Below are 14,084 nucleotides of genomic sequence, written 5' to 3'. Positions count from 1 at the left end.
TAGAAGATAGGAGCAGGAGTAGGCCATTCGGCCCCTCGAGCCTGTTCTGCCATTTAATGAGATCGTGGCTGATCATCCAAATTCAGTACCCTGTCCCTGCTTTCTCCCCATATCCCTTGATCCCTTTAGCCTTAAGAAATATATCTAACTCCTTCTTGAATATATTTAATGAATTGGCCTCAGCTGCCTTCTGTGGTAGAGAATTCCACAGGTTTACCACTCTCTGAGTAAAGAAATTCCTCCTCATTTCAGTCCTAAATGGCTTACCCCTTATCCTTAGACTGTGACCCCTGGTTCTGGACTCCCCTGCCATCGGGAACATCCTTCCTGCATCTAGTCTGTCTAGTCCTGTTAGAATGTTATAAGTTTCAATGAGATCCCCTCTCATTCTTCTAACCTCTAGCGAATACAAGCCCAATCGACTCAATCTCTCTTCATACATCATTCCTGCCATCCCAGGTATCAGTCTGGTGAATCTTCGCTGCACTCCCTCCATGGCAAGAACATCCTTCCTCAGATAAGGCGACCAAAACTGTACACAATGCGGGGTCTCAACAAGGCCCTGTACAACTGCAACAAGACATCCTTGCTCCTGTACTCGAATCCTCTCGCTATGAAGGCCAACATACCATTTGCCTTCTTAACCGCTTGCTGCCCTTGCATGCTTACCTTCAGCGACTGGTACACAAGAACACCCAGGTCTCGCTGCACTTCCCCTTTTCCCAATCTATTGCCATTCAGATAATAATCTGCCTTCCTGTTTTTGCCACCAAAGTGGATAACCTCACATTTATCCACATTATACTGCATCTGCCATGCATCTGCCCAATCACCCAACCTGTCCAAATCATACTCGAGTTTCTCTGCATTCTCCTCACAGCACACACGCCCACCCAGCTTTGTATCATCTGCAAACTGACAGACCCAACATCTGGGAAAGTCACGTAGCAGCAGGTTCCCACCCAACCCACCACCGAATGCACCCGCTGACCCCCCCCAACCGCCCCAAAAAATTCCCCCATTTTCAGCACTCCCTGGGACAGCCTGGTGGAAAGTTTCGGTAGACCCAGAATAGTGATGACAATGCCTTCAAAGTGCAGCAGTAGAGGGAGAGGGCCTATTAGAGGACTCCTCTCCCTCCAGTCTTTCCCCACTCACTTACCTGCCTTAGACTTGTTCTCTGCTGAGGCCTACAAGGCCGTTACTTCTGTTGTCTTCAGGGCTCTTCTACCCCCTTAGTGTCCCTCGCTGCCTCTTGTGGTGGTGCAGTGCGTCCCCACTGCAGCACCATCTGAGTTTCTTCACTGTCACTGCTGGGCTCCCTTTTATTGGTGGGAATCCCACCTGGAGCTCACTATGCCTGAGTAATGAACCCCAACGCAGGAAATTGAGTCAGGGTTGCGGCGGTGTTGGAGGAGCTGGCAGAAGTCCTGCTCTGCTGGAACACTACCATGAAGAGGATAATACAGCCCTACAAATCTAAATTATGCTTCACGTGCACTTCTTTGATGTCAATGCTGGGAATGGAATATTTTTTTCACCAACGTTAGCATCAAGCACTGTCAACTGATGGGAATGAAACATGTTTTTGGTTGTGCTTTTTACTGGCCACTCGCAATACCACTCAATCTCAGAATTTTGAAAACCTCTCAGAATTTTAATGTAAACTTTTGGGACATATTTACTTCACTCCCTTGTCAGTGTCATTTTAAAAGTGCAACCCATGTGCTATACTGCATTGAAGATACTTTTGAAATTGGAAACTTGTGTATTTACATTTTTTTTATCATTGTGCCATTGCGCTAAAGTTAAGATTTATGTACCTTTCAACATAAGTTTTATGGTTTTCTCTAGCTCAAATTCTCTCTCCACAACTGGCAACTCAACTCCTGCGCCTTGCAGCCTGAAATGTTGACTCCCACTCCGAGCAGTACAACCTCCGCTATTATGTGAATAACGCAGCCTCCAACTGCACAGTTACATTTCACAAACTAGAAGCTAGAAACACAGAACTTAGCCCACAAGCTGGATAATCAGTCACTGTCTACCAACTCCAGATGGGTTTTATTGACATCAGGAAGGATTGTACTTAGTTGTGAGTGAACTGCATTAACACTTGGGGGGGAGAAAGTCAGTTGTCTGCGCCTCCCGTTAGCGCCTTAAGAGGGCGCTAATGTGGCGCAAAGCAACTAGCGTCTGGGTGCGGCGATGTTTGCGCCGCTTGCGAAATTAACTAGACATTTTGCGGTGGCGCTAAACACTACCGCCACGATCTCCTGCGCCAGCAGATCGTGACGTCAGTCAAGTGCGCAATGCCCCGGTAGCGCCCCGGACCGGATATTGAGTGGCGCCCCCTGCCTTATCACCTGCCGCTAGCAACGACAGGTTGAGGGGAACGTTTTGCAGTCAGGAAGGCACTGGGGGAGCACTATTTAAAGGTGGCTGCTTCCTGCCTTTTTTTGTTGGTGACATTTTTGCACCATGCATTCTGAGAGAGAGAGAGAGAGAGAGACACTTCTGGAGAGATTCAACACTGTGTGAAGGAGTTTTTGGGTACTGAGCAGCACTTTGCAGGTTCATTTTGATTTGCCCTTCCTTGTATCGATTTAGAAGAGACTGTGGGGGCTGCACTCTGAGCTCTTTCCCTGGGTCTCTCCATTGTTCTTTCCAGCAGATTTGACGTACAGGTCTCCAGGCCGAGATTCAAGGCTGCAATGAGCAGGATGTGGATGGAGAGCAAGATCAACTCTCCCCTTTAAGATAAAAACAGAAAATGCTGGAGAAACTCAGCAGGTCAAGCAGCATCTGTGAAGAGAGAAACAGAGTTAATGTTTCAGGTCGATGATCATTCATCAGAACTCCCCTTTAAGAATTAGCCGGTGCCAGTGTGTCTGTGTTTCATTGCTGACTGATATCACATGAGCTTCGCCAGCGCTCTGAGGTAGCGCCTCGTTCCTCGGCCTTTGCACCTTAAGACAGGTGTGAAGCGCCTGATTTAACGCTCCAATCACCTCCAGGGGCGATAGAAGCCAAGTTTGCTGTCAGAGGCGATAATTAGTGCCAGGCGCTAAACTTTGCGCACGGCCGATAATGGCGCCCCAAACGGGGTGATACTGAATTTTTCCCCCTTGGAGTCCTAGGAATCAACAAGTTTATTAAAAGAATTTTAATCTCCAAACCAGACAAAGGATGAAAGTATATTTTAAGCTTTTAAAAGCATCAAGGGGCAGAATACAAGCATGTCTGCAATCTTTATACTTATACCAGGATCACACCTGCCAGTGGACTCCATCACAGTTCCACAGGAATATGTAGCATCAGGGGCAGTCACCTAATTTGATTGCCCCTGGTGGTGGAGATAAAAGGACAGAAAATCAGTCATCCACTGCTGATCTGGGGGTACTGGCTCCCCTTCCTGGAAAAAAGTTAGAGCTCTTCTACCCCCTTTAAAAGTATTTTGAGCTCACCGTACCATTTTATAAGGTTGCCCACAGGGTCCACACTGCTCGGGGATCACGTCAGGTAAGGAGGTCGGGAGTTGTATGAGCATGAAATCGTCTCTTTACTTGACGGCTGAAAAGTTGCTGGAGCGGGTGTACGCCATGTTAATTAGACTTTTTCCTGCACACTTCAGCTCGAAAAAACTTTTTGCCATAACTTGCTGGAAGTACAAGATTATGGCGAGGACAACGGGGCATCTGGGATCTTAATGATTGGCGGGACCTACAGTGAATTTCCTTAACCAACGAGATTTCAGGATTGAGAAAGAAACAGAAGAAGAACGGAGAAGGAGGGTGAATTAGAGTCAAATCAGATACAGAAAAAAAAATAAAGAGAGGGAAAGAAAGATTGGATTGAGAGGAAAAAGAGACAGAAAGGCAAAGTGAGAAAAAAATTTAAAATTAAAAATTTGACATTTTTAATATCTCTAACAACAATTTGCTACTTGCAGGAATGAGATTGAACAGTTTAAATTGTTCCCTTTCTGGGCCAGAGAGGGTGATTGGCATTGTATTAACAACTATCATGTCATTAAAAAGGAACTTGCGCTATTAATTACTAGATTTAACTTTCTGTGGCAAATTTAATGGGCAATTAATGTGCAAATCCAGCAAGTTATTAAAAATATTGGGAAAGCTAAGGGTGAGATGCTGTTTGTGCGAAGCAAACACATTAAATTGACCAGCAAGTTCTGGAGATTCACAATGCACGCTGCATCTCTTAATCGCCTGAACTTGCTATCTGATTTGCATATGATAAACCTGCCAGTTATGCAAAGGCTGGTGGCTGGGAAAACCAAGTTCCCAGCTGCTAACCTTAATGAATCTGGTAATCTTACTTTGATGTTGTTACCAAGATATGAACATTGGGAGTTAGTGGGGCTGGAGTAGCATTAGAGCAATTTAAACATACCTTTTGAACAGATAGAGGCAATCTGCTCTCTGATCAGTATGGAATGTATTCATTCAGAATAAAAGTGCTTTTAAATGACAGAAGTGCAGTCCCTTTGTTGGCTGTGACTCGTGGAATAATGACCCAAATTACCTGGAACTGACAGCATCACAGACACATGAAAAGGTGGGTCTACAAATCTGATGTTGAGTTAAGGCCACCAATTCTTGTAAACACCTGCCCTAAAATTAAAAAGGAAAATCAGCTTACAGAACAGTAATTGGACAGAGGAGTAAAATAAAGTGGTTGAAAAGCATCTTGAAAGGCCTCAGCAGTTACATCAACAGAAGCAGTGAGCATAAAATTGAGAAGGCAGTTCAATGGCCAGGTTGTCTGAGCTGCTCTGATTACATTGCCTTGCAGCCACCTGAAGACTGACCCTGGTGCCGTGTCACACCAGTTTTCTTAGATGGGAAGTGATTTCTGGTGGGGGATGTGAAACCAAAAAAAAAGGGAAAATACATTCAGCTTTAAACTTTTTTTAGTGGTGGATTCAAATATTAAAGTCTCTTGATATTCAACTTCTGTCTTTTAATCCCATTTTTCCATCCACAGACAATCGCCAGGCCTTCTGCTTTGCAGAGGTTCTTCAAACCATGTGTCAGATGTCTTCCAGCAGTCGCAACCTGGTGACCAAGTCTGAGTGTTGTTGTGATGGTGGTCGTGGCTGGGGTAACCAGTGTGACCTCTGCCCACTGCCTGGTACTGCCCAGTACAAAAAACTATGTCCGCATGGTCCAGGCTACACAACTGATGGACAAGGTAAAATAAATGGTGATCTTCATAATGTTATGATTAACATAATTCAGTTTGTATTTTAAGATAAAAGGAAAGTTTTTTTTACTTTTAATTAAATTGTGTTGGCTGTAATCGTGTGGAAATTTTGAACTACAGGGAAATTATTCTCCACAGTTTTGGGACAACTACTATACATGTTTGAATTGAGCCATAATTAGTAATTTGTTAACCTTATTAAAGTGACTTCTGGAAATCGGATTCCAATGGTCCTTGTAAAACAAACAAATAATTCCAATTGTGAACTATTCTTCAAGGATGCACCAAATTGATTGTCAATACAAATATATATTTTCTAATTGGATGTTTTGATACAGACATTGATGAATGTAAGGTGATGCCCAACCTCTGTCAGAATGGTCAGTGTATCAACACGCTGGGTTCTTACCGCTGTCTCTGTAAGCTTGGTTACACCACAGACCTCACGGGTACAGCATGTGTTGGTAAGAAGTAGTTTAACTCCCATCTTATTTGTAATAGATAATGCTTGGATGTTGATTAATGGTCTTTTCTAAAATAAAAGACAGGTTCTTTCACAATACTATTTTGAATGGCAATTTCTGTCACATTTATACATGATTAAATTACTGACTGTATTGTGACACAGCTTGTTGGAGCATGTATGTTTTATGGCATAGAGCAGACGGACAGAGGTGCACGTTTCTGAGTCCACAAGGGACCATTTCTTAATGTTGGCCATATTAGCTGCCTCCATATCAGCTGGATGCAGCTATGAACAGAAGCTCGGCACTTTCCCACAAGGGGTGGGTGGTGGGGTACAGGGATGTCAGAGAAAGAGTCACCTTCAACAAAGATCAAGAATAGCATTGGGAGAGGCCTGGGAGCAAGTCATCTGCCAGTCTTCTCAACAGCAACTCACATTTCTGTAGTGCTTCTCACCTACAAAAAGATGCCTGAGAGCTTTATAGAGCAAGGACAAATATGGACATAAAGTTAGAAGGGGAGGAGAAACAGAAAGATAAAGTAGGGGTGCAAAGACATGGTGTAAGAGAAGGGTTTTTAGGAAGTTTTTGAAGATAAGGGTGGAGGTAATAAGGCAACTGTGTTTAGGGAGGGAGTTCTAGAGGGCAGGGACACAATGAATAAAAGAACATCCACTGATGGTAGAGCAGAGCGAGCAGGAACCAAGGAGTAAGTCCATGTCGGAGCAGTGGCGGTTCAGTGCAGCAACATATTAAAGTCAATCACGACAGTTTGTGAACTATTACAAGTGGATACTACTGTATCACACACACAATTCCAAGTCTTTTTGAGAATATAGCTTTTGTAAATAATATCTGACTTTGTACACAAGAGCATGGATTTTTTGACTGTCATTATTTTAACGTCTTTCGGATGAGGTGGACGTAAAAGATCCCATGGCACTATTTTTTTGAAGAAGAGCAGGGGAGTTATCCCCAGTGTTCTGGTCAATATTTATCCCTCAGTCAACATAACAAAAACAGATTAACTGGTCATTATCACATTGCTGTTTGTGGAATTTTACTGAGCGCAAATTGGCTGCCGCGTTTCCCACATTACATCAGTGACTCCACTTCAAAAGTATTTCATTGGCTGTAAAGTGCCTTGGGACGTCCGGTGGTCATGCAAGGCGCTATATAAATGAAAGTCTTCTTTCTTTACCAGTGCTAACTCATTTAAATTAAATAAATTACCACTGGCATTAAAATAGCACTGAATAGAAAATTCAGGCCTGAATATTTATAGTATTTGTGGATAACTCAAGTCTATTAAGAATTGTCACAGATTCCTATTTTACTGTTCTCCTTGTCATTACATAAACAGACCTTGATGAATGCGCTCAGTCTCCAAAACCATGCAACTTTATCTGTAAGAACACAGAAGGGAGCTACCACTGCTCATGTCCAAGAGGCTACCTCCTGCAGGAGGATGGAAAGACATGCAGAGGTTAGTAAAGGAAATTTTAAATGTACTTGGAGGTTTTCAGTATGCATTGAATTATGCACAGTCTGTTAGCACATTGCATTGCTATCTCACATGCTATTTGATCAAATGTAGGTAGTGGATCCATCTACACGAGCCTGTCTCAGCTTAGCCAAAGGTTGTTAGCCTGAGACTGCTCTCAGTATGAGTGAGAATGGAGTGTGCTGCAGTGGAGGGGATGGCTAGAGAGAGGTAAAAAGAAAAAAAAGGTTCAAAAATTTAATGCAGAAAAACGAATAGCTTGATTTGAAATTCTTACATTTTTAGTAGGCAACTTCAGGGGAAAGCACTGTGAATGTTAAACTGAGATTTGTACAAGTAATCAAATTTTAAGCAGCCCTCCATGGAGTCATGTAGTCCAACCCTCGTTTTGATGTGTGAACCTAAGACACAAGCCCAGTCCAGTGATGTCAGCCATCGGGATCCCTTTGGAGCACATCCTGGTCTAGGATCTTGTTCGCATGAGGTGATGTCTTGGATATGTGTGGCTGAAAATCTCACACCCAGATTTGCTCAAAGTTCAGACAGCTCTGGTATTCAACAGTCTGCAGCCACTTAGATCCTCTTTATAGACGAAATGTATACCGTGTTTAGATTCACATTTAGCAGTTGGTATAAAAAATGCCTTTAATTGACTTGGACTATCTTATCTAATTACTTGCTTCACTTTTTTTTAATCTCAGATCTTGATGAATGTTCTACAAAACAGCACAACTGTCAGTTCCTGTGTGTCAACACTATTGGAGGATTTACATGCAAGTGTCCACCTGGATTCACACAGCATCACACTGCCTGCATTGGTAGGAATAATCTACACCCATACAAAGATCTTGTTTGCATTATTGCACCTGGGACTTTTTCAGTGTGTGTCTTATGGCTGGAGGAGTAATTTTTATGTTATGCTGTGAATATAGCAAAGATTTGTGTCTTTCAGATAGCACATTTCATGCTTTTTTTATTTTATATTAGTTGAACTGTTGTGGCTTTGCCCATAGATAAAAGAAGACAAAAAAAAAACAGATTGAGAAAAAAGATGCCTCAGGAATGCTGCTAACCATGTGACCTGACACTTTGGGAATCACGCTGTTACCCCTGTGACCCAACTCTTCAGGAGTCAAGCTGCTAACCACGTGACTCAGTCATGCCACAATTTATAGTGCTCTGATCGGACCACACTTTGAATACTTTGTCCATTTCTGGTTACTGAGACACAGAGGAAATATTCAAGTGCTGGAGGCAGTGCAAAGTAGGTCCCTCAGATGCTGCCCGACCTGCTGATTATGTAAAAATAATGGGCCAGAAATTGGTGAACGGGGCTTGCAGCCCCGTTTCTGCACTTACCCCGCGCTACTGCCGATCAGCTCCAGGGACGCCTGGAATTGGTGTTTCCAGAAGAAGAATCCCGGGCAGCGTATGACGTCACGCCGCCCAGGAGTGCAGCCAGCGCGAAGCCAGGAGCGTGCAGTGCAAGTGAGACACGCCCCTTGAGGTCTCAGTTTCACTGGACACGCCCCCAGTGTTTCTGTCAAGCTGCTAAGCATTTTTACATGCAAAGCAGCAGTTTAAATAGGTTTTTGGAAGTTTTTTGAAGATTTTGGTAACTTTTATAAACTTTTTAAAATGTTTACATTATTTTGAGTAATCTGAAGTAGTTTTAAAGAGAATTAAAGCAATTTAAAGACTTTTAAAAGCCCTAAAAGAATTTTTTTAATTCCATTTATTTATTTAGCAATGTCGTCGTCATACGTGTCTTCACACTGTTCCCTTTGGGGAACTGTATGAAGTGGTGGAAGGATTTATGGCCATGATTAACGCTCATTCCGTGACCGTAACCATCTTTGAACCAGCCATTAGGGCGGTTAGTCCTATGGCGGGAGGGTTTTACGGGCTCCCACAAGCTATACAAGGAGGGGGGGCCACCCACACCCACGGACGCAAATATCCCACTGGATGTCAACCCAGAATTTAGAGCCGGAGCTCCGACTCCACTTGCCGGGACTGTCTGGAGCAGGGTTCGAAACCCTACCCTAATCTGGCCCAGCGGCGGGGATCCTACCGCTATGACAAAGGCCCAATCCGATTAGCAACGTGAAATGGCAGCATAGGGCTCCAGTCACGGGGAGGGAAAAGGCACAGGAAACGTATGGGTGTCACCTTTTGTGCGGAGTGGGCCTTTTGCGTAGCAGTAAGCATCCCCGCCGCTGGGCCAGAAGGAGTAGGGTTTTGAACCCCACTCCAGACAGTCCCGGCAAGTGGAGTCGGAGCTCCAACTTTAAATTCTGGGTGGACATCCAGCGGGATACTTGCGTCCGTGGGTGTTGGTGGCCCCCCCCCCTCAGATGGGTTGTGGGAGCCCGTAAAACCCTCCCGCCATAGGACTAACCACCCTAATGGCTGGTTCAAAGATGGTTACGGTCACGGAATGAGCGTTAATCACGGCCATAAATCCTTCCACCACTTCATACAGTTCCCCAAAGGGAACAGTGTGAGGATACGTACGATGATGACCTCTTGCGCAATGCACCTCCTTGGACCCTCAGTCGCAGATGCGAGGGGGCAAGTCGTGCAATTGTTAAATTTTTCATTTTATTGACATGTAAAATGTTGGCCCAGTAATTCCCTTCCAAATGCGCGAGTACGGTCGGGGTACTTACGCATCTGGCCGGATGAAATGCCGGTTTTCAGCATGCACAGTGCATGTGGGGAAAACCGGCATTTCCTGTCCTCTGAACGAAGGGGTTCAGAGGCAGAACACGTGCGACTGCACAGGCAGCGCGTGCGCAGTATAATTCGCCGCTTTCATTAATGCTTTCAGTGAGGTCAAGTCATTACAACTTACACATGAAAAAAGCATGGGTACAGTTGCTCCAGAGGCTGCGGAGGAAGATCTTTATTATCGTGGAGCTTCTGAAAGTATGTATGTCTGTATATATTCCTTTGCGTGTTATGTATATATTCCTTTACTTATGTGTATGAATGTATTATTTAATTATGACTTTCAGAGAAAGTAACTTATTGGAAAATCATAATTAAAAACATACATTCATACACATTAGTAAAGGAATATAAAACATACATACATATACGTAAAGGAATATATGTGGACATACATACATAACTCATTCTCACATTCCATTCACACAGCCACAATTGCTCCTTCTACCTACCGTTCTGAAAACCCTTTTTAAAAAAATAAAAAAAAATTTAACTTTAAAACTTACTTAAAATTTCTTAAAATAACTTCCCTCCCTTTCCCAAACAAAAATATTGCATTTCAGAAGCTCCACGATAAAATGTTTCTTCCTCCGCAGCCAATGAACCACTTTACACTTGCTTTTTTCAAGTGTAACTTCTGAGGACTTACCCTCACGGATTTCATGAATGAAATCTACGAAGTTCACTGCGCAAGCGCTGCCTGTGCAGTCGCACGCGCTCGAGGTCTGGAAATGCCGGCGTTCCCCGCATGCGCTGTTCATGCTGAACGCCGGCATTTCCAATGGCCAGATGCGTGAGTACCCCGAGCGCACTCACGCCTTTGGCCGCGAATTTCTGGCCCAATAGTTTAATGCTGCAAGTATTACTATGTACACTGGTGTCAGAGGGAGTACTTTGACATGTTAAAATTTCCGCTCCTGCTCCGATTTTGCTTTCCGATTCACTCAATGATCCAACTCATGCCATTCTATCTTAATGGTGTGGTCACCTGCTGCCACCCCAGTTGTACATTCCACTATCTATTCTGGACTCTCCAACATTGGTCTCAGCATGCAAACCAGTTAACACATGAATCCTTGATATATCAAAGTTCAAGGGGGGCTTCAATATAGTATGATATGTATTCCTGGCCTGATGCTTGTCAGTGTGATCATCCAGTTTATGGGACTTTGACTTCTGGCCTGGTTCCACTCTTCTATGTTTCCTGGCCTCTCCAGTGCCAATCTCCTGCTTTCCTTTCTTTGCCTTCCAGTCAGCACAAAGAACAATCAAGATTAGCTGGGTGCACTATGGTAATTTGATAGTTTTCTTTGCTGCAATAGGCTTCCTGCATTTGTTACACGTAAACTGGGCCAACTCGGCCCAACACAAATGCTGTAGAAGGCGCCTACTCTCAGTGCTGGTCTCCTGTTCTCGCCATCTCCCAGTCAGCACATGGCACAGTCAGGGTGAAACCAGGAGATGGATCAGCGCTAGGTTTGCCGCATTGAATTTAGCAGCCCCAGCAGCGTGGGAAGGTTTGTCCTTCAATTCTAAAAAAAGGCATTTTTATGTCTATTTTTCATTAAGTTAGTGCAGACAGGAATGTAGGCCCCTCGGGACTAGTTTTGGTCAGAATGTAATTGATTTCTCTAATGAGGCAGAATGATCTGATATTATTCAGGGAAATTGTAAAAGAAAAACCCACATTATTTAGGATTTCTACTTTTGCCTGTTGCCTTTCCATTTCATTCTTGTGGAATTGCGAAAACAATAAAGTTAAAAGGATTTGTGATGAGACTAACCCCCATTAATTTAAGTCAAGATTACTTAATTGCATTAAGTCTGGTTCCCAGGCAGATGTGCTGTACTGTACTTAGGATTTATTAGTGCCTACTGGGCTAGAGCAACTGAAGATTTGGCAATTCTATTAGGGAAACTTGAAAAGATATCCATCTTGTTTCACAACAATTAAATCTTCTGACATGTGTTGTGCAAACAGCAAGTCACTTTTTCAGCATAATCCTGGCACTGTTTTAAGTTATTGAAGGGTGAGATTTCTAACTGTACAAATACTATTATATATATACATGTGACTCTGAGCCGCCATCACTGGGCTTTCAACCAGCCCCTGGGTAACTTGCATCTACTTTTCTTTTTTTTAGATAACAATGAGTGTGCGTCACAGCTTTCGCTGTGTGGATCAAAGGGGCTTTGTCAGAACTCACCTGGAAGTTTCAGCTGTGAATGTCAGCGAGGATTTTCCCTTGATAGCACTGGCTTAAACTGTGATGGTATGGACCTTCAGGCCTGACTTTTTCAACATACTTATGGCAGTTTGTATGTAATGCCTTAAATTATCCTGTTAAGTATCTTATCACAGTGTCTGAAACCACAACAGTGTACCAGAGTGAGGGCTGCACTGAAACCAAATTGAGTATAATTTAGTTTGACTGAGAACCCCCCCCCACCCACCACGATATGTTCCTACGCATGATGGGATGTTAACCAATAATTCCTATTTTGCATTTTATTGGCAGCAGTGTAGCTGCACTTTCACGCCCATCTGCTGCTTGGTCTGGCCAGTGCACGGTACACTGATAGTTACTATAGGACCACTGTCAAATCTGTCACTCCCAACAAATGCAAAGACAGGATGTGGAGAGCAGGAGCTCCTGGATTAAGGAATGCAAACTGCAATTATTTCAAAATAAAGAGGAAAATATGTAGCGTTGGAAAACCAGTAGGGCCGACATCTTGGCATAATTTAATTTTAAATAGCTTGGGCAGGCACCCACACTCGCTGGGGGTGTATATTGGATTGCCAAAGGAGCCTGAGAACCTTGACGGAGTCAACTGGTAACTAGGGGAACTCCTATCCTCCAACCCAGGAAAGAAAGCAATACTGCTCTCACAGGCCAAATCACCCAGAATCCCAGCCAGGACCCCCAGGTGGGCCTAACATTCATCATTCAGCAGGCTGGTACACCTGGGCTCACTCGGCATACCGGATCGATGATTCTTCATCATGCTGGGGATGCAGGAACCCCTGGCCTGGGTCACCCTCCCCCTAGCAGCCCCCCTCCTATGTCAATGCTCTTGTTTGTGGTGGGCGGAGGCTCCAGCCCGCACAAGACCATTTGGAAACTCCAACGGCATTAATGGCCTGCTGCACTCCCATGGGGTTCATTCTCAACCTTTGGTTGTCGGTACACCTGCCATAACACCACCAATCCCTCTGAGCACCACAAAAGTGGGATCTCCCAACAAAGGGAGTCGCAATCGCCGGCCATGCCCCGTCGTGCCTCGATGGCCTTATTTGAGGCAGGCGGATGCTCCGCCTCCAACAGCCCCTACAGGAAGCTCCCAGGCAAGACTGGGATCCAGTTTAACTGGGTCCTGGCCTAATTTGCAACCTTTCCATCAAAATCCCGCCCGAGTTACGACAGTACACCAGATTGGCCACGATTTTTTGGCCCAATATTTTTTTAAAGAAATAGCCTCACAAGCACCAACTCAAGCAACGCCTACTGTAATTTTTTTTCATATTAAGGAATTCTGCAAAATCATGTGATCTCTTGCATCAAAAAAAAGTTATGTTGTCCATCTCTTACCTATAATATTTGGTGATTTTCAGTGTGCACTGGTGCCCACGTCTACACTATTGAATAATTTCTGAATGTTAATTTTATATTACACCAGTTTTCTATTTACAGGCTTATGAAGTGTTTCACAAAAGCAGTTTCTGGAAATCCTTAAAATTTTCTGCCATTCTGATATCAAAACTTTAACATAAACTTTTAGTGCCAGTTTGCAGCTGTCTTTGGCCTACCTACTTCAGGTTCAGTTACATTATTATCCTTAAAGACAGTTTAACTCTTAATTTCTTTTTAGATTTTCTCTTGAATTATAACAAAGACTGGTCATACATTAGAGAAAAGTCTTCAAAAGTCTTGATTTGACTGACAGCCCCAAGGAGTGAATTTCACTCTTTTAGTAGCTATTTTATAACCAGTACTTCACCGAACACTCAGCTCAGAAAGTTCTAGAAAACGATACATAGCTGAAACCGATTTGATAATTATGCTGAAAATAAAGGAGCAATAGTGTCCAAAAGCATAATTCAGCTCAAACATAAATTATAATAATGGAAATAGTTTTTCTTGGCTCCAGGTGAT

General features: G+C 43.6%; 1 protein-coding gene across 1 annotated transcript in view; it reads left to right on the top strand.

Moving 5' to 3' along the window:
• fbn2 (fibrillin 2) overlaps window positions 1-14,084 on the top strand; it is a 487,109-nt gene that overhangs the window by 454,390 nt on the left and 18,635 nt on the right. The window contains exons 57-61 of the mRNA XM_085984430.1: window positions 5,008-5,214; window positions 5,565-5,690; window positions 7,054-7,176; window positions 7,896-8,012; window positions 12,072-12,200. Coding sequence (XP_085840556.1) covers window positions 5,008-5,214; window positions 5,565-5,690; window positions 7,054-7,176; window positions 7,896-8,012; window positions 12,072-12,200 — 702 coding nt within the window. The remainder of the gene's footprint in view (window positions 1-5,007; window positions 5,215-5,564; window positions 5,691-7,053; window positions 7,177-7,895; window positions 8,013-12,071; window positions 12,201-14,084) is intronic.

The sequence above is a fragment of the Somniosus microcephalus genome, chromosome 1 (genome assembly GCF_052327205.1).
Source record: "Somniosus microcephalus isolate GS21.2 chromosome 1, FLI_Smic_1.0, whole genome shotgun sequence".
Lineage (NCBI taxonomy): Eukaryota > Metazoa > Chordata > Chondrichthyes > Squaliformes > Somniosidae > Somniosus > Somniosus microcephalus.
Note: the sequence above shows the minus strand (reverse complement) of the source record. Positions and strands in the feature narration are given on the sequence as shown.